The following is a 19,443-nucleotide window of genomic DNA, read 5'->3' as shown; positions in this document are numbered from 1 at the left end:
CTCTTTACAACAGTTCTTATTGTATTTGAAAACTGTCCTTAAATCTGCATGTAGTCTCTCTTGATCCAGTAACTCCAGTGATTAGCCAGCCGGATATACCTCTACCTTGTAGCAGTCTTCACAGAAAATATTTCCTTATCTATGAGAATTTTGCAGGAGATAGTGTCAGAAGTTTTGCTAAAGTCAAAATATGTCATCCACTGCTCTCCCTGAATCAGCTAAGCATATTACTTTGTTGTAGAAGAAAATCAGGTTGGTTAAGGACTTGCTTTTGACAAACCCATGTTGATTGTGCTTTATTTACCTTGTTATCCTCTAGGTACTTGTCACGGCGGGGTCCTACAGGAGGGTCGTGATCTCCTTAAGGCCCGCTCTCCATGCCAAGTTGGCCCAAGGCCACCCTCTATTTCTCGCCCGCCATGTCTTTGATGGTTCAAACCAGTTGGGAGGCTGCCTCACGTCTTCTTGGACACGGTCCGTTGTACCCTCTGGTCCTGTAGACTCCTGGACCCCTCGTGGGTCTTGCCTTGCAAACGGGTGCTTCGGAGCACCCTAGCCTTATGGGCTATGCGTGGCTCCAACCACCCCTGATACCACGCCCCAAGCCTCGCAGATGGAATCGACGTTGGTCTGTCTCTCTCTCTGTACTCACGCCCGTCTCCCGGGCCTTCTCTGTTATGCCGCCCCTCCTGGGGCTCTCCGTGCCCACTCGGGGCCTTCTCTGTACAGTGATCCTCTCTCTTGGGCCTTCTCTTGCACTGCTGCCCTCTCTCTGGGCCTTCTCAAGTGCTGTCCCCTTCTCTGGGGCTTGCCAGGCCCACCCTAGGGCTTCTCAACGAGGCGCTCCCCTCTCTGGGCTTGCCACGCCTGCACTGGGCTTCTCAATAAGGCGCCCCCCCTCTCCGGGGCTTGCCATGCCCAACTTGGGCTTTCCAATAATGTCGCCTCCTTTCTGGGGCTCGCCGTGCCCAACTTGGGCTTCTCAATAAAGCGCTCCCCTCTCCGGGGCTTGCTGTGCCCAACTTGAGCTTTTCTAATAATGTCGCCCCCTTTCTGGAGCTCACCACACCTGTGCTGGGGCTTCTCAATAGTGCCCCACCTGGGGCTTGCTACACCCGCACTGGGGCTTCTCAAATGCCCCCTCTCTGGGGCTGGGGTCTAAGCACCCTGTAAGCTGCGTCCTCACTGGCACCGGGGCCCCCACACCACTGTGGGTCCCATTATGAGGATACTGTGCCCTCACTGGTGCCGGGGTCCCCATGCCACTGGGGGTTCCCCCTGAGTATATTGCATCCTCACTTGGCGCCGGGATCCCCCACACCACTGTGGGTCCCTATGAGTATGCTGCGCCCTCACTGGCGCCGGGGTTCCCCCGCTGCTGTGGGTTCCCCCCGAGGCCTCCTCCAACCCCTAATAGCCTCACCCAAACCACCGGTGTAATAAACAACAAAATGCTACAGAAACTCGAGCCTCCTGGCTATAACATAACGTAAAGCCGCCTGGCTAAACCACGTTGCACAAACGCCGTAGAGCTGCCATCCATAACTCTGCTCAAGCAGTACCTGCGGGTCTCACTGCTTCTTGCATCCCTACTCCAGGAGCTCCTGCCTCTCTGGCTGCTGGCAGGGAACTGCCAGCTGTCTCAGACGGGTGGAGCCGACTTGAGGTGATCTACAAATTGCTCGGCCGTTGGGCGGGCTGGTGAATGGAGAGGCAGACAAAACGTATTGGTTGCAAAAAGGCTTTACTTACGCTGCTAGTAGTCATGACGCAGGTGGTCCGATTGCTTAAATAATTACACGAGTTGCTCCAGGTGGCAAAAACCCGGGCCAGCGAATCCATAAACGAACCAGGCATGCAGAAAAAGGGGTACGTCAAGGGATAGCGTTCGGCGATGGGGAGAAAAATCGATAGTTGATCAGGCTATCGATTCACTCTGCCACGAGTCAGGAATTCTCTTAAGTCACTCTGCAACGTGCGCAAAGTTCTCCGACTTGGGCAGAAGTCACACAGAATTTTATACGGCTAACAAGCCAATCGCTAGCCGCCACGTAGGAATAATTTAGAATCGGCCAATGATAGGACACAAATTTGCATACGAATGGCGGAAACACTCTTGCACCGGAGTTTTCTATTGCAACAGAAAACTTTTGCTGTGCACAGAGACTCTCATGTGGCGGGAAAATTCCATCGTGCCGAGGCACTTAAAATCATTGGGTTATGACATGCCCCCTTGCCGACGGCACAGCTGGAATTTTAAATGCATGAACGTGCCTCAAGTAAAGTTCGTCTAAGGACTCGTTGGTTTTGCAATGCTTAAATAACAAAATATATATATATATATATATATATATATATATATATATATATATATATATATATATATATTAACAAATAACTTTATAGACCGGTCTCTAACAAACTATAAAATATAACAACTTGAACCTATAACAATAATTATTAATCATCAGCTGACTGGGAAACATCTACTTGAGACTCTTCCTCTATGTCAGTCGACGGAGTGTAGTCCTCAATGATATAGTTGCCAGGGAACGTTCGCCTTCTTTCGTAACAGATAACCCCAACTAAAATGCTTACAAATATTAGAAAGAAAGCTCCACCCATTACACTACCAATAATGGTACCCCAATTGCCTTCCTGCATCGCTGTTAAGGTTAAGGCTGATGCCAAACTTATAATGTTATTAGTTAAAGGATACCATGGAACCATGGATGATTGTGTAGTAATAATAGAAGGATCTAATATATGGATAGCTTGTTGATAGCTTCTTTGACCAATGGAATTTGTTACCCTACAAATATAGGTTCCAATGTATTTCTAGGCTAATGGGCCACTGAAATATAGCATATCACTCATGGATACTAAACCCGCAGGCCACTGTTCATCTAGCCTGGTCCAGGTGACTTTTATAGGTGGCAGATTAGAATTAACTTTGCACTTAAGCTGAACAATTTTTCCGCCGAAAACCCAATTTCCATCATAACCAGTTATTGATACTTCAGGGGCATATTGGATGTCTAGTACGTGAAAGTATCTTATTTCTTTGTTTAAAGCTGGGTGTTTCACAATACAAGTTATACGCCTTCCCCTCGCAAATTTAGTGGGAATGATCTTATATTGGCTTGTAAGTGTTACTGTTCTATTTGGAAAGGGAATTGAATTATATTCCATTTTACCAAAGTCCCCTTCCCAACTTATATTTGCAGCGGGTTTCCCAGTGGCTGCTGTACAAATGGCTGCCACTGCCCACTTTCCATCATCTATTAGAGAATTTGGCAGCTGTAGATTACTGCTTTGTTGAGGTCAGGCCTGCCAGACTTTTCCTGCCTGGAACTGCGAAGAGTCGAAAGCTCCGAGCTGATGTTTGGTTCGATGACACTCTCCTTAGCACATATCTCACAGGCCTGAGCTACCTTTTCCCAATTGCGCCGAACTCCATATGAGGCCGGCTCCGTAATGGTTTGGCACCAATGTTGATGGCAAGCTCGCGGTCCCAGGTGACCCCAATTTTCATGAAGCCACGCAAGGAACGGACTTACTTCAGTACTAGAGTTAGTGGTAATGGGTAACACTACGTCGGTCCGAAGTAGGTCTTCTAAGAGTTTATCGATGACCTCGTGCACTGGGTCAGTGTCCGGACGGTGTGACTTAGTGTGCCTAACCAACGGGAGCCATGCAAATTTAGTTAACGTTTTCCAGATGTCTTGCCAATCATCCAAATTTTCGGTGGGAAGGGCTGTACCAGTAAGAATCTTGTAAATGTACTGCGAGTTGATTGCGATAATTGGAACTGGGAGCGTATCATCATGGTGTGTCAGACAATGCTCCAGTACCTTGAGGAATCCTAACAATTCACATTTTTGGGCCGAGTTGTCATCCGGTAGGCTTGAAATATTTCTTTATCGTGACAAGCCTTGCAATAGTACCTATAGCCTCCACAATGTCGGTAGGTTCCATTTGAAGCCATCCATGCCGGGGCAGAGGTTCCATACAGTGTAGGGACCTTTTCCTCATCTCCTGGGCTAGGATTGGGCGTCGTATCTTCAAACTTCCAGCAGTGCCAGTTGTAATGGTGGGTAAGCACCAACGTGTTCCACGTTTTAGGCTCCCCCTGAAAATGCAGGTCGACTTTTTCCGCATCCAGCAAGGGTAACAATGTGGCACCGGGAGCGCGTAGTGTCCCATGCCCCCTTGCTAATGGCTCCACTAGTTGTCCAGCTAGGAGGATTTTCCCTATAGCTCCATATCGATGTTGTGCCGCTTGAAGCGTCTTATGGGCAGCGTATACTAGCTCATCGCGAGGGTTGTGCACAACAGCCCACACGTGGTTTGTGGTGGATACAAGGGTTATGATTAATGGCTCACCAAGATTGATTGCGTGGAGCTCTGTGTTTTTAACCATGGCTAACAGGCGAAGTAGGTTCCGCTGATCTTCCGTCCAAGGTGTGGATTTTCGGGATTTGTCACGGATCTGTCGCTGTAATTTAGTAAGGAACGCCAAATGACTGGGTTCAACATAATGCCGGTACCAGTTTAAGTGACCTAAAAGCTGTTGAAAATGTCTCTTAGTAACAGGGAGGAATGTCTTTAATGGATCAATGTTAGGACCATCATGTGAGATTCCGTGGCGGATGGAACCAATATATCGGGTGCCAAGGAACGTGATGTCATCTACAGGATGTAGGCATGACTTTTCCTCGTTGATCGTCCATCCTTCGCTCTGAAGGTGAGCAACTAGTTGGTTAACTATATTAATAACGACGGAACTATCACGACCCATGATAGCAGTGTCATCGACATAACTCCAGATTCTTAATTCCTCCTCTGGGGGAAGAGAATATGAGGCATGAAAATTCTTCAGGGTATTGTTCATGGCACCAGTAGCCAGCGACAGAGCGTTGCGATACCCCTGCGGGCAAACCGTCCATCTGTACATAGTGCCATCAATGCACATATTTAGTACTCCTTCAGGGTCAGTTATCGGAATTGAAAAGAACGTTTTTTAAATCCAGTGTGACCCCGACCCACTTACTTTGCTGGAATTGAGCCATCTCGATCATGCATTGTGGTAGAGTAGAAGGATTAGGTTGTTGAAGTACTTGACATCTTTTGTTGACCTCCCTATAATTGACGACTAGCCGGGCTTCGTTGGGTTTTCCAGGTTTCGCGACTTCCCATCCTGGTGACAGGTAGGTGCTAGCAGTTACGGTTTTAATACAACCTCGTTGCTCAAGTCGCCGCAGGAGGTCAGTAAGGGACTTTTTTAGGGGACCCTTGGTTGGGATTGGTCGATACTGCCAGGTGGAGATGTTACGAAGCGTTGGTCGATGCCAATCCTGTTCTGGGATAATAATGGGTAATGCTTGTAGCACTTGTTCTTTAAGGTCAAGCGCTTTAATCCCTGGGATTCCTAGAATGTTGATGCCCCCTAGCACGGCCTCTAGAGCGTATCGATGACCTTAGACTAAGAATTTGACTTTTGTTGTGACTGCAATAGCATTAAGTCCTTGTACCTTAATCGTTTTGGTGGTTTTCTGGTGGGGTGTTGTTGAGGTAATTACATTAACTTGAGCTCCAGTATAGAGGAGGAAGAGTACTCATTGTTGATCATCTGGATCAGCAGGGTCGTAGACAGTAGGTTCGGCGTAAGGACGAGGGTCAGTGGGGTCAGGTTTGAGTTGGAGAAGGCCACCGGCAGAGCTGACGGCCATTACTCGTTTTTTGGTTGGTCCTTGAACTTGTATCCTAATGCTTCGGCCAGACGGTGTTGGGTCTTATCCCCCAAAATACGCAGTTGAGGTTTCGTGAGTCTGGAATGACTGAGAAGGAACCTGAACGTGTTCTTTTCCTCTAATGTCCTTTGAGGTGACCACTATAGCTCTCGCCGGGAGTTAAATTCTTGACGTCTTGGTCTCGGTGCTTCAACTGGGTACGCCGAAGATCGGTCTTTTACATCATTAGAAGTTCCTTCACTTTGTTTCATGAGTGCCTGCAATCGTGGGAGATGGCCCAAGAGATTTCCTACTGGCTGACCCGCCATCGGGTTCAGAAAGAGTCGGAGCGTAACAGCATTTGTCCCTCCATATACCTCTACACAGGCGTCTATAGCTTCCAGAGGCGTTGGAATTGCTCCGGGGTCTGATAGGTGGCGATGAGCCCATCTTTCCTTGCGTTGGGTTGCCGTTAGCCCCATTGGATTTGCTCTTGGGCTCCATGAAAGATATGACACTCCAATTATGGCCAAAAGAAGTTGTTCCGCAGTGGCCTTCTGCGGGCGACCCTCATGCCAGGCGTGGAATTTGTGGGTTACCTGTCCCACTACAAGCGCCGGGAGTGGGATGGGCCAGTGTGTACTGTCCGTGACCATGTTCAGATCAGTAGCACACCCTCCGCTCCACGCCGCTTGTTGGGTCAGGGCACTCGCTTCTTCCGTGTCTAAGATGTCAGATCCGAATTCTACTATTAGTCGCCCCAGCCACATGGCCAAAGTCTCTTCCAGTTTTATTTTAGATTCCCTGCAAAGTTCCTGTATTTCTGGTCGGGTGCATGTGCAAGAGGTAACAGTGGTACGCGTGGTACCTTCTTCATCTGCAACACGCTTCATCACAGCTATTGGGTGAGCTGCAGCAGAGAGAGAGTTAAATTCTTCAGGCGGGAGCGCTGGATACATTCCTCCTCCCATTGCCCCCTCCCCATTGCAAGGAGGCGGGGCTGTTGGAAACGACGTCACCTCAGGGGGCGGGGTTGCTAGGCGGATTCACGCCGGTTCTTCCGAAGCTCCGCCCCTCTTTTCCGGGTTCTCCGGACGGCTAGCGTTTCTCTCAGTGCCATTTTCTATCAGCGGCACCATGCAGCAAGCACGATAGATAAGCGTCACTCTGGAGTTCTTCGCCGTCCGCTCCAGCGACTCCTTGCCTGCCGTATGCAGTTGAACCTCCAAATTTGCATATTCCCTTAGTAGACCTGCTACTGAACGGAACAACACATTCATCATTTTTCCTTTTTTCCACTTGGTTAAACCCCATCTGGTCGCGTGACGGCCCTTGGTCTCCAAATCCTCCTGGAGCTGAACGAGGAGCTCATGACCCTGCGACCCAGGCACCAAATCCAGACAATTGAACCAGTCCGTTGGGGTGGGTTCCCCTCCTTCCCTCAGGTATCGGGTGCATTGGGCAAAATCCTGAGCGGGGTCAGCTTTTCTGCCTTCCGCGCCTTCACCCTGGCTAGGGATATGGCCGATGTTTCCTCCGGGGGTTGATAGTAGACCCAGTCGCTCCCTATTATACACCCAAACTCCCCAAGGAATAGCTTTGTTCTCCACTCTTTTATGACCGCTGCTTCTTTTTTTACGGAGAAGTAGCTGTCAATATTTCGTTCATCCCCTTCTACCGCCTGGTGGTAGGCGATACACGCCCATAGATCGTTTGCATTTTCCACACGGTGGATCCCGGTGCGCCAAGGGCAGAACCCATTTAGGTTCGTCTCCATCACCATGCCCTTAAATCCCATCCTCGTCGCCATGTCTCAGACAGCCAGAGCCGACTTGAGGTGATCTACAAATTGCTCGGCCGTTGGGCAGGCTGGTGAATGGAGAGGCAGACAAAACGTATTGGTTGCAAAAAGGCTTTACTTACGCCGCTAGTAGTCGCGATGCAGGTGGTCCGATCGCTTAAATAATTACACGAGTTGCTCCAGCTGGCAAAAACCCTGGCGAGCGAATCCGTAAATGAACCAGGCATGCAGGAAAAGGGGTACGTCGAGGGATAGCGTTCGGCGATGGGGAGAAAAATCGATAGTTGATCAGGCTATCGATTCAGTCTGCCACGAGTCAGGAATTCTCTTAAGTCACTCTGCAGCGTACTCAAAGTTCTCCGGCTTGGGCGGAAGTTGCACAAAATTTTATACGGCTAACAAGTCAATCGCTAGCTGCCACGTAGGAATAATTTAGAATCGGCCAATGATAGGACACAAATTTGCATACGAATGGCGGGAACTCTCTTGCACCGGAGTTTTCTATTGCAACAGAAAACTTTTGCTGTGCACAGAGACTCTCTCATGTGGCGGGAAAATTCCATCATGCCGAGGCATTTAAAATCATTGAGTTATGACACCAGCCTGGCCTCAGCCCTGGGCTTTATAAGAGCCAGGCCTTGCCCCTTACAGCCGGCTGACAGCTGTCAGGTGTGGGTCATTTGCTGCCTCCAGTTGCCCTGGCAACCTGCAGGTGGGCTCTTATTCCCTGCTAGGGCTCTTTTCCCCGGCAGTTTCCCCTCTCTAGGAGCAGGGCACCTCAGTACTCTGCGACAGTACTTAAAATAGGTTCTTTGATATGGTCCAGTATTTTTCCAGGTATCAAAGTTAGATTGACCAGTCTTTAATTCACAGGGCATTACCTGACTTCCATGAGTTCTTACTGATATTAGCTAATGACTCTGGAGTTGCTTCAACTAAATCCCTTGAGTATACTCTAAGGATCAATTTCATGTAGCCCTGCTGATTTGTAGAAATCCATCTTTTATTTAAGTAATCTCTAACCTGTTCTTTCCCTGTTTTTTTTAATTTAGGCTGAGTAATCACCCTTGTTGCTATTTGTATTCATCATCTGATAGTCATCTTTTTCATGAAGGCGTTAAACATTTATATCTTATTTACAACATCCATTATTAGCTTCGTCTATCCATTTAGTAATGGACCTACACTTTTGTTTGTATTCCTCTTACATATTTAAAGAATGCTCGTTTGTTTCCTTTACATCTTTTAGTAGCTATACCTCCATCTGTGTCTTGACATTCTTTATTTTGTCTCTACCTGATTGTACTATCCTCAGCCTTAGTACTCATTACCTAAGCTAGTCTCTTGCTGCACTTCCTATCTTTTCTTCTTTTCACATTGGGATAGCCTGTTTTTGGTGATTCAGATGGGGCGGAATGGAGGGGAGATTTGGGGGAAGCAGGAGTGAAAGAGTTGGACTAAATGGTGGAGGGCAGGGAGCGGATTTGGACAGGATGGGAATGTGGGCAGAACAGAATAGAATGCAGCTTAACAAGGATAAGTGCGAAGTGCTACATCTAGGGAGAAAGAATCGCAATACACCTACAGGCTGGTAGTTGTCAATGTGATGAAGTGATAAGTAAAGCCAACTGCACTCTTTCATGCATTAGAAGGTGCATCACAAGCAGGTCTAAGGAGGTGATACTGCCCTTCTATGCAGCATTGGTAAGACGGCAGCTGGAGTTCTGAATCCAGTTCTGGGGGGGGTGGGTTGGATGGGGATAGAGAAGAATCTGAAAGAAATCAAAGCAGCAGAGAAGAGCAAATATTCAATGTCCAAACTGAGGAAAGCTTGATTTGATGACATTGGTCTCATCAATGCTGCTCCTGCAATTGCTTCTCATAGCACTTCCTGCCAGAGTAGTCCCTTGGGGTCTGACTGTCTTTGGTGAATGGACTTTTAGTCTTCATACCCGTCCTCTTCATGGCTGGAGTAGCACTGTGTTCTTCACGCTCAGTGTTCCTGTCCCCCTGGGAAGTGAGCCCTCTGCACTCACTATGGCTTTTGAATGGGTGGGGGGTTCTGAATCCAGGTAAGTATCATATTTCATGGTGTATAAGTTGAGGTTTGAAGTCCAAGTTTTAACTCTTAAAATTCAATCTTGATGTGGTAATCATCAGGGAAGTTTAAGGGAGGCTTAGCTAAGAGGGCCTTCTCTGTGGATATGCCCAGGACCAGAGGTATGTCTATGTGACTATTCTGAGCAAAAATTGCCTGTTGGGTTATGTATTGTATGTTGGGTTATATATTTGCTAAGGGGAGTTCTAGTGGATCTAGATCAGCAGAATTTCTGTTCGATGGTGTGATTTATAAGAGAAAACATCATCCTATGTTAGCACAGCTTGAAATTAAATGAAGTTGTGGAAAGTTTTCAGGTTTCAGCAGTTCTCCTACTGTATACTTAAAAGTTCATTAAAAAATACTAGTGGCATTTTTTTCCTGTAGGTAAACCTCCTTTAGCCTGCTTCTGTTTCTGCTCCTGCTTTACTCAAGTCAATGACAAAAGGTTTGTTTAAAGGATCCAGGATTGAGATTTACTTGGATAACCTGGAAATTAGTATCCAGAAAGATTAAACAGGATGTAAAGTTTGCCATTCTCTGCTTTAAACGTGTCATTTGATTGTAATGGATTATCTTTGATAATATGTAAAGACTATAAGAACAGTATGTATAGGTAACTACGTGCATGGTGTGCTTTTCTTATTCAATCCTCTGGAGAGACTAGAACAGCAAATTTGATATTCTTGATGGTTGGGATGTTTCAAGCTAAAACTTATCTTGCCATAGTCTTTCCAGTAAAAGGGAAAGAGTGCCTATGTGGGAGTTTCCGTTGGGCTTGTTGGCAGAGATTTTTGTGAGCTTCTATAAACTCTCTCTGCTATAAATGTGCTCTGAACACCTTTGCTAATAATACAAACAGCTTCACAGAATGAAAAGCTTAATATCTAGTGCCTTCAGTGATTTAAACATTTGGAGCATTTTATACCTGGGGTGTCTTTTTCAGGAATTCCCTGTCTGGTGATCTGCGCTAATCTGCTTTCAGCGCTGTTGCTGGCAGGCCTTGGTAGATGACTCTCCAGATAGAATTATTCATGCCTGGAGTCAGACATAGCAACTTTGTAGGCAGGAGATTTACAGGTAGGATTTTGTACTAGCCTTTCCCTGACCATGAATCAGCCTTCCTGCATATACCATGATTTAAGGCTTTGCTAATGCATGGAGTACTGTAACTTTCTCTGTGCTGTTGCAAACTTCTGTATTAGTTAGGCTTTTAACACTGGATATAAACATTTTATTTATGCTATGATATCTTCTGTATATACCAACTTTGACCTACAGTGGAAGATTTTTGCCAGTAGTGATGCACCGATAGAGATTTTTGGGGCTGATACTGATAGCTGATTTTTAAGGAGGCATATTGGCCAATACCTGTGACAGCTGAAAAGTGTGCCTGTGTGATAAAGGTGCTTGCTGAAGGCTCTATGAAGATTATATCAAGTGTTTTTCTGTATTTGTTTAGATATTAAGCTATGTGAAGTTGCTAAAAGCCTAATTAAAGTTTAAGATGTAGTGAGGCCTTGTATAAAGTAAGGCCTAGTAAATTTAGCAAAGCCTTGAAGTAGTAAGGCCTGAAGCATAGTTAAAATTACCTTATCAAAGAAATGCAAGGCTTGTACTGCTAATTGGTCAGTCTAAGGACAGTTGAAGTAAAAGGAATCTGAGTGGTTGTACATTATCAGAACCATTCAGAAGCTTTAAATTGGCTGGAATATCTGGAAACCATTCAGAAGGAAGAGACAGCTCTGTAAAAGAATTAGTTAGCTGTTGCCTGGATCAGTGGGCCTGTGGACCTCGAAGAGCCCAAGATCTGCATTCCAGGGTCCTTTCTGGTACCCCTTTGGACAGTGTCGTTCGGGGACACCTGACTTGACTGAACTTTGTGGAAAGAGAAGCTTGCTGTTGTCACAACCCAAAGTTGTGAGTTTTTGTTTGTGTGCGCTTCGGCAACGCTAAATTATGTTCCCGCTAAATTGCAGCTTCCTTGCACAGTGGAGTTCTCTGCTGTGGAAGAGAACTCCGGTGCAACGGGGAATTTCCCGCCAATTTGTAGTTTCTTTGCAGGGTGCATTTCTCTGCTGCAGAGGAGAAATGCTCGTTGCAAAGAGTTCCCGCCATTCGTATTATAATTCGAGCCCCATTATTGGCTAGTTTTAAAATATGCACACGTGGCGGCTAGTGATTGGCTTGCTAGCCGTATAAAGAGCTTGTGTGGTTTCCGCCCAAGTTGGAGGACTCCACGAACACCAGGAGGAGGAGACTTCACGCTGTGTGAAGATCTCTAAGCGCTGCGGATCCTTACAGACCCAATGCATTTCTTAAGCAGGCAACAGAGGTCTGATCAGCCTCTAGCCTCTCCCCGTCGCTGAGCGCAATCCTAGATGTATCCCTTTCCTATATACTCAATTTTCAAACCCACGGAGATTTAACAGCTCTGGGGCCTGAGAACCGAACAGAGCCCACGGAGCTTCGACAACTCCGTGGGAAAGAAATTGCCGAACCCGCGGAGCCTTAACAACTCCGGGGCCAAAGAATCGTATTTGTCGTAGTCCTCCAACGAGGATTTAAGTGGAGCTGCACCTGGAAACTGTCCAGCCTACACCGCGACCATCTTGGGTGTAAGTAAATAATCTTTAACTCAACCATTATGCTTCAGTGACTAATTCTAGCCCATGTGTGCCTTGCCGCTGCACGGTCTCCTCCAACCCCGCATGCCCGGGCTGCTGGCCACAGCCCGCGTGCGCAAAGACGGGCCTGCTTGCCCCCGGCCCACACAGCTGTGTATCAGGCATCAGAGGGGACTGCCAATAAGTTGCCAGTGCTAATTGCTTTTGTCTGTCATTGTTTGTTTTGTTACTACGCATAGTTGTGTTTTTGTTAAGTCAATAATTCTTTCTTGCCTTTCTACCCCCAACCATACTCTCAATCCCGAACTCTCCGCAGGCGGCTGGGACAGATACCAATCTGATTTCTGACATGCAGCTCTACAGCTTGAAGAGTTGTGTCCAGCTGGTAAGTCTGATGTGGTGGAAAGGGTGTGGGGGAACAGATCAAGGCCCCTGCAGTGAGGGAGGGAATGGGGCGGGGGCTGGGGCAGGCGCTGACCAGCCAGGGCAGGGAAGGACATGGCTGGTCGGAGGACAGAAGCTGCAAGTGGTTTGTCTGGGGTGGAGGGGGGTGTGCTCCCCCCCCCCCCGATCTGCAGTGTGGGGCGGGCTGCAGCTGTGGGCTGTGGCCAGGGTGAGGCTGGGCGTGGGATGGAGGCATGACATGTCAGGGGGCTGCAGGAAGGTGGGGGTTTGGGAAGGGGGGGGGAGGGAGGCTCCTGCTGCTGTGAACAGCTCGTCCAGTGCTCATCTGGTAGCTCCTGCCACTTCTCCCGCTGCTTGTCTGGGAGGGCATGTGGGGGACATGTGCTCCCAGATCCACCTGGCTGAGAAGAGCTTGACCCCAGCCCAACCCGCACAGATCAGGGGCATGCACCACCCCGCCCCGCCATGTCCTCCTGGATGAGTGGTGGGAGCAGCTGTGGGAGCATTGGACAAGCCATGTGTAGCAGCCAGTGTCGCCCCTCCTCCCTTCCCAGGTTTCCCCCCTCCCATCCCCCATGACAAGCCACACTTCCATCGCACGCCTGTCCCAGCCCTGGCTGGGTAGCCTCTACCCCAACCCCACACCCTCCCTCACCATAGGGGCCTTGATCTGTCCCATCACACCCTTCTCCCTCCTCCCCTCCCAACACACCAGACTTGCTCCTTGCTCTGCTCCTCACTGCCTACTTGCTGCGCTCAAACTGCATGCACGCAAGGGCATTTATTGGTCAAATTATCGGCTGTTTCAGGCTAATTTCAGATCAGAAAATTTTCTCTATATCTATGCCAATCCAGTATTGGACCAATATATCAGTGCCCCTCTAGTTGCTAGCTTACTGATTCTATCAGTTGTCCGTTCTTTCATAGCAGTCCCATAATGATATAATCCTATATATTTAATTTTAAAAAATGAGAGGAAAGCTCTGAGGTTAAATGGATTCTGCTCCTCATTGGCCCACTGTGGTAGTGCTGTGCTCTGTGATTTATGTAATTAGCTTCCTCAAAGAGTATTTTTTGCACAGTGCTGCACATAATATTACCTAACCTATTGGCTACATCCTCAGGCTTAAGAAGGTGGTCTTTTTTCATGCTTTCAGTTTTGTTTATTCTCTTCTCATGGCTAACTGCAGAAAATGGCATGTACTTGTCCTCTGTGAACATCATTTCTCTCATCACATAGGAGTCTGACTTTCTGCAGGTCGCCACTGGCAACTGAGTTCTGTCAGAGAATGATAAAAATAAGAAATAGATTGAATGCTTTTATAAATTAGCCGTGATAAACAGCCCTGGGCCCCCAAGGCTTGATAGGGGAAGGTTCTTTATTTATTACTAAGGTATAATATGAGTGTGTGCCACATTGTCCTGGGCCATAATTTGATCTCTCTCTTTGGCCTTTGGTCTCATTGTTACCTGTACAGATGAGGCATGAGTGCCTTTATAAAGAAAGTATTCCTATTATCGTATTAACAGATAGGACTGAAATGGTATAGAATAGAAGGTGACCTTATATGCTAATGAGCCATGGAATTAACAGGCAGTTAAAGAAGAGTGAAGTTGTGCTTTACTATGGAAAGCCTGGTAATTGATACCTTGTATATCTCATGCTGCCATTAAGCTAAACATGCAAAGGGAACCTTTGTTTTGTTTTGTCAAAGGTTTGCTTTATTTAGCCTGTTTGGGAACATTTAAAAGTGGAAATAGCAGGCTGCTGACTTTGAGTTTGTAGTTCTGTTCTGCATCCTTTTTCTTTGTTTCTTTTGCTATGAAACATACAGTGCAAAGTAACTATTTGATGCCTAGCATCTTTGAAAGCCCACAGAAATAATTCTGCATGACTCTTTTGGGGTGGAGGAAGTTGGGGAGGGGAGGAAAGTGTTATTTACTGTTAGTAGCACTCTTTCAAAAACATTGAGAGCTGGTGTTTGTCCACTGAGGCAGTGCCAGAAACAGTTATAGTCCTTGTTTTCTCAGTGAGCAGTTAGTACCCTGCATATCATTTTAATGACTGCTGTGGCATCTAAGTGTAGTATTGGGGTGAAGTAGATGGTGTCATTTCCTATCATCTGCTCCAGAAGCTGATCTGAAATGCATCTTGCAATGCCAGCCTACTGAGACCTTGATTCTTCTAGTGGAAAATGAAATTTTAAAGGTATCTGGCTTTCTTTCCAGTGACACAGTTCCATACCTCTGAGTGATCCTGTCTCTGGGACGCTCCTTAGGTGTATGGTTGAACCTGTTGTTCATTAGAAGCAGCTGGAGCCTATCAGCACACTTTACCTACATGCCAAGAATAACTTCAATACAATTTGAAGATGATATTTTGGTTTGGCCTTCTGTGGTCCTTTCTGTGAAGCTGGGAGGCTGCACAGCTATTCAATTAAAATGTTCACACCTTCTGCATTAAGGTAGTTCTGTAGATAAAATCCCAGTAATGCAGGATACAGCCTTTCTGGTATGAAACTTTTTTTTTTTTTTTTTTAGTTTGGAAGCCAATTTATATGGGGGGTTTGCATAAAAACCCATGAATTGAACATCAGTTGGGTAAGTATGATGCTGGGAGAGAGATCCTAAAAGTTGTTATCCATGTCAGTTATGTATGTTTAGCATATGCAGTTAGTTTAAAAGCTTTTCTAAATAACTTTTCAAATAATGTGTTACAAAGAGATATGTAAGATTGTCAAGAAGATTCAGTTTCTTTTAAAAAATGTTTCAATAACTTATGAAACAAGGGGAACAAGTCAGTTAATACTTTCAGCTTTTACTGATGTAATTTGTGGTTTCTAGGCAAAATGTAGGGCACTAAAACTCCAAGCATCCATTACTACTTCTATATTTACAAATGAAGTCAGGCCTTTACTGTTAAACTGTTTCTACTTTTCTCTGTAACCAATCCACACCATTAGATCTAACACATTGTGGCTTTTTTGTGAATGGTTTTTTATAAGTCATGAAATATAGCTCACAACTGCATGTTTTGTGACGCTTTCTATGATATGGGAAAAACTAGCTGCCTATAATGCCCTTGTTTTCTTAAGCAAAGTAATAGGATAACAGCGAATTTTTAAAAATTCCAAAAGTGGTGTTTAAAAAAAGTATCCTTTTTTGTTGCTGTTCTGTGATCAACAATTTAAATATAAGCAGTATTTCTGGTTTTAAGTATACTGCAGAATCTCTTGCAATCAGTCCATTCTTTTTTCCAGATCGTGTAAATCATTCACATTTGTGACAGGCTGGATTTATGGAACACATCATTCCCAAACTATGTATGCATTTTCATTTGTGTGATGTCAGCCTAAGTTGTTTAGCAACATATCAAAACAATTGCATGAAAAGATTGCTGTCTTTTTTTAATGAATCCCATAGGAAGTCTTTCCAAATGTTTATGCATTGTAAATAATTGCAGTCCAGCATTGCTACCCAAGTGGAGAAAAAAGTATTTTTGCCTTCTCTCTAACCTTCATTTAATATTTTAACACCAGCTAATAGCATGGTTTATACAATGAGGCCTGCTCTGTTCAGGGCACAGTTGCAGGTATTGAATATCATTATCTGAGGAAATATTTTACATAGGCTTCAAGTAAGAGGCTTTCAAGTTTGATCTTTACTTGGTTTGCCCTGTGCACACAGTACAGGACAGACAGGCATTCTTGTGTGTGCCAAAGTGGTTTGAGGGTGGTGAAAAAGCAACTGTCTAAAAGTACTGTACCATTTACTTTCAGGAATAACAGCTGAAGTCCTAGTAGTGTCCTCTTTTGATGAGCTGTACAAAAGAACTGAAGAAGCCAAGGGGAAGATTGTTGTTTATAATCAGCCTTACATCAGTTATGGTGAAACTGTGCGATACAGAGCCCAGGGAGCAGTGGAAGCTGCTAAAGCTGGAGCTGTGGCATCCCTTATCAGATCTATTACCCCCTTTTCTATTAATAGGTAAGCACATATTACTTCCTGTGACTCCTATTTCACCTAGTTTATGTGGTTGGTGGGGAGGGCAGGCACTTCCTTGTTCTCTGGAATGTGCATTGCCTAGTTCTGAGTAGGTGTTTGGTTTGGAAAGTTGGTATTCTATAACAATTTCACCCTAATTTTAAAAAGACTTTTCATCACTGTGCATATTACAGACCTTGCATATTGTTTGTTTTTAAACAGCTTTCTACATTCATAAATCCTGTATTTATTTGAATATATGACTCCCCAATAGTTAGATTCTATATATGGAAAATGTATGAACTTGTTATAACTTCCAGGAACAGATTCTAATTATTGGAGGCTTGCCTTGAATTTGTCCCCCTCCCACTGCTACAGCAGGGAAAATTTAAATCTGGGGGGTTTAGTAGCCCCTTTGCCCCCTGCTCCCTCAAACTTCTTCCCATCCTGTCTGTCCCCTCCCCTTCCCTCCCCCCCAAATCAGATCCTGCTCTCCCTGAGCACATGGAAGTGACTGACAACTTTAAAAACACTGACCTTGAAATAAACATATCTGTAAGTAAGTTGCTACAGGTACCCATAGACTGAGTTCTTCCAGAATTTGATGCATTTCAACTTTTTTTGAAACTGCTACAAGTTGTTTTACCACAGGTACTCCATAAGCACGCTTTTAAGCAGTACTTTTGTACCTACTTGTATATAGTGCAGACTGCATGATATTAGTCCAAAGCCAAAAGGCTCATGATTTACTGTATAGTTCATTGGGCAGAGTCCCAGCAGAGTTGACAATGTTTCAAGTCATAGGGACCCCACAACTCAGCACTGTTCAGTGTGTGCGTGTGTACTCCAGATATGCCCCCCATTTGCTAATTAGCTCCCCACTCATGACTAGAACTTGGGTGTCTTTGTCATGAGTCCTGGGAACCTCCAAAAATTTATATGCAGATGAGACGCAGGGCAACCTGGTCCAACTTCACCTCATGAAGGGCAAGGCCACACTAAATATTATATGTATTAGGCTGAGAGAAGAGGTAACAGGGATTCTGAGTGAACTGTTTGGGGCACCATTTGATGACACTTGTTTGCCAGACATTTAAGGCTGGCAAAAAAACAGGAATCATTGGAAATGAGAAAGGTACAGCTCAGCTCAGCTGTAGAAGTGAAGAGGAGTGTAACAGGGGGCCTACTCAGGGCAGATCTCTGTGGCCCACCCCCTTGTTCCTGGGCCAACCACCCACCTTCTCACCTGCCATGCCTTGATGTTAATTGATTCATTAATTGATGTCAATTAAGTGGGAGGCTACCCATTTTGGTGCCCCGATGCCAGGGGGCGCTCTCTGCGGCTCCTTTCCTCCCTCTACCGCAGCCCAAGCCTCGCAGATGGCATCTTGATGTTCACATAATCACCGGCTCCCATGCTGGGCCCCAGAATCGTCCTAACAGGACCCCTCCATGATCCCTCCACTCAGACGGCCTCTCCGCCTTCATTCAGGCTACCTATCCCCCCCGAAACTATTTTCCCTTCTCGGGCATGGTCCCCCCCAGGACCTCTGGCTACCAGCCCTGGCCCACCTCCAGGCCAGTTGGGGACCCCAGGCCCCCAGCTCTTGGGCATCCCTTGCGGTGGGCCCCTGGCCCTTTTGACCCTCCTGGTCCTGGCCCCAGCATGGGCCAGTCAAGGGTACTCTCATTCGGGTCGGGTCTCTAGCCCCTCACTCTCTCCCAGGGTCTGCCCTCTGGGCCCTTCATACAAACACAGGGGTTACCCACCCAGTGGTGGTGGGGGCTAGGGGTTAAGGCACCCCAACCCACCTTTCACTGGGGTGGTAACTGGCCTGGCATTTCCTGGGGGTTCCCGCACCACTGAGAGCCCCATCAGGCCACCCACTCCTGGCAGGGTGCAGTTTTAGGTCATGCCCAGGACCAGGAGCCTCCTTACCATCCCCTACAGCTCCTCCCTTACTTCCAGATGATCTCAGCAGCCCTCCGGCCAGGCAATGTTGTTGTCTGGCCTCCAGCAGCCAAACTGCCCTGTTTATATAGACAGCCCTTGCCTCCAAAATGGCTGCCCTCATCAGGCACCTGGTGGCTGCCAGCTCCAGGCCCTTAAAGTGGCAGGCACACACAGTGCCCTGCCACAAGGAGGTCAGAATGTATTCCATGTAATGGCTCAAATGTGATTTGAAACAGTTGGTGCTGAGGGGGACTGTGCACAATGGCAGAGCCAACCTTAGGGGTGGGCAGCATGGGTGACTGCCCATGGTGCTATGATCAGGGGAATTGCACATGCACACATACACGCACATTAGAATTGCACAAAGGGAAGTACCTTCTCTGTTATTCAGATGGGTTGCACTAACCTATCCTTGTAAGTTCCTATCAGTATATTTGCCCAGTATGGGCCATGTTCAGTTTTGGCTGCATTTCATTAATTTCACAGTTGGTTTCCATGACTGAGCACATGCTGCTTTTGGCAGTAGTTTAATGCTATACAAAGTATTTAATGAGGTTCCTTGTATGTATTTAAGATGAGGGCCTCTTTTTTGGGGGTGGGGACTTCATCTTACATTTGGGTGAACATGGTAATATGGCAGCAACCAACCAATAATATATATTTCTGGTGGTATTATGAAAAAAAGTTAGTGTTAGTAAGAATTGATAAGTCTGTGTTTTGAGGAGAAGAAACATATTGCTTTTACACTAACAGGTATTCACTTAGCCCAAACATATCATTTGGATGAAGTAAAAATTTTCGTTGAACATAATTATTAGAAAATGGGCTTACATTCCTTGCCC

The 19,443-nt window shown here is 46.3% G+C and overlaps 1 protein-coding gene across 18 annotated transcripts in view; it reads left to right on the top strand.

The window, feature by feature from the left end:
* The window catches only part of CPQ (carboxypeptidase Q), a 390,605-nt gene that overhangs the window by 43,018 nt on the left and 328,144 nt on the right, over window positions 1-19,443 (top strand). For all 18 annotated transcript variants that reach the window (XR_009460667.1, XR_009460659.1, XR_009460668.1 and 15 more), the window contains one exon: window positions 16,443-16,650. Coding sequence is in view for 7 of the 18 variants with exons in the window: in XM_019495714.2 (XP_019351259.1) it covers window positions 16,443-16,650 (208 nt within the window). In the remaining 11 variants the exon portion in view is untranslated. The remainder of the gene's footprint in view (window positions 1-16,442; window positions 16,651-19,443) is intronic.

Source organism: Alligator mississippiensis, chromosome 3 (assembly GCF_030867095.1).
Source record: "Alligator mississippiensis isolate rAllMis1 chromosome 3, rAllMis1, whole genome shotgun sequence".
NCBI classification, from domain to species: domain Eukaryota; kingdom Metazoa; phylum Chordata; order Crocodylia; family Alligatoridae; genus Alligator; species Alligator mississippiensis.
Note: the sequence above shows the minus strand (reverse complement) of the source record. Positions and strands in the feature narration are given on the sequence as shown.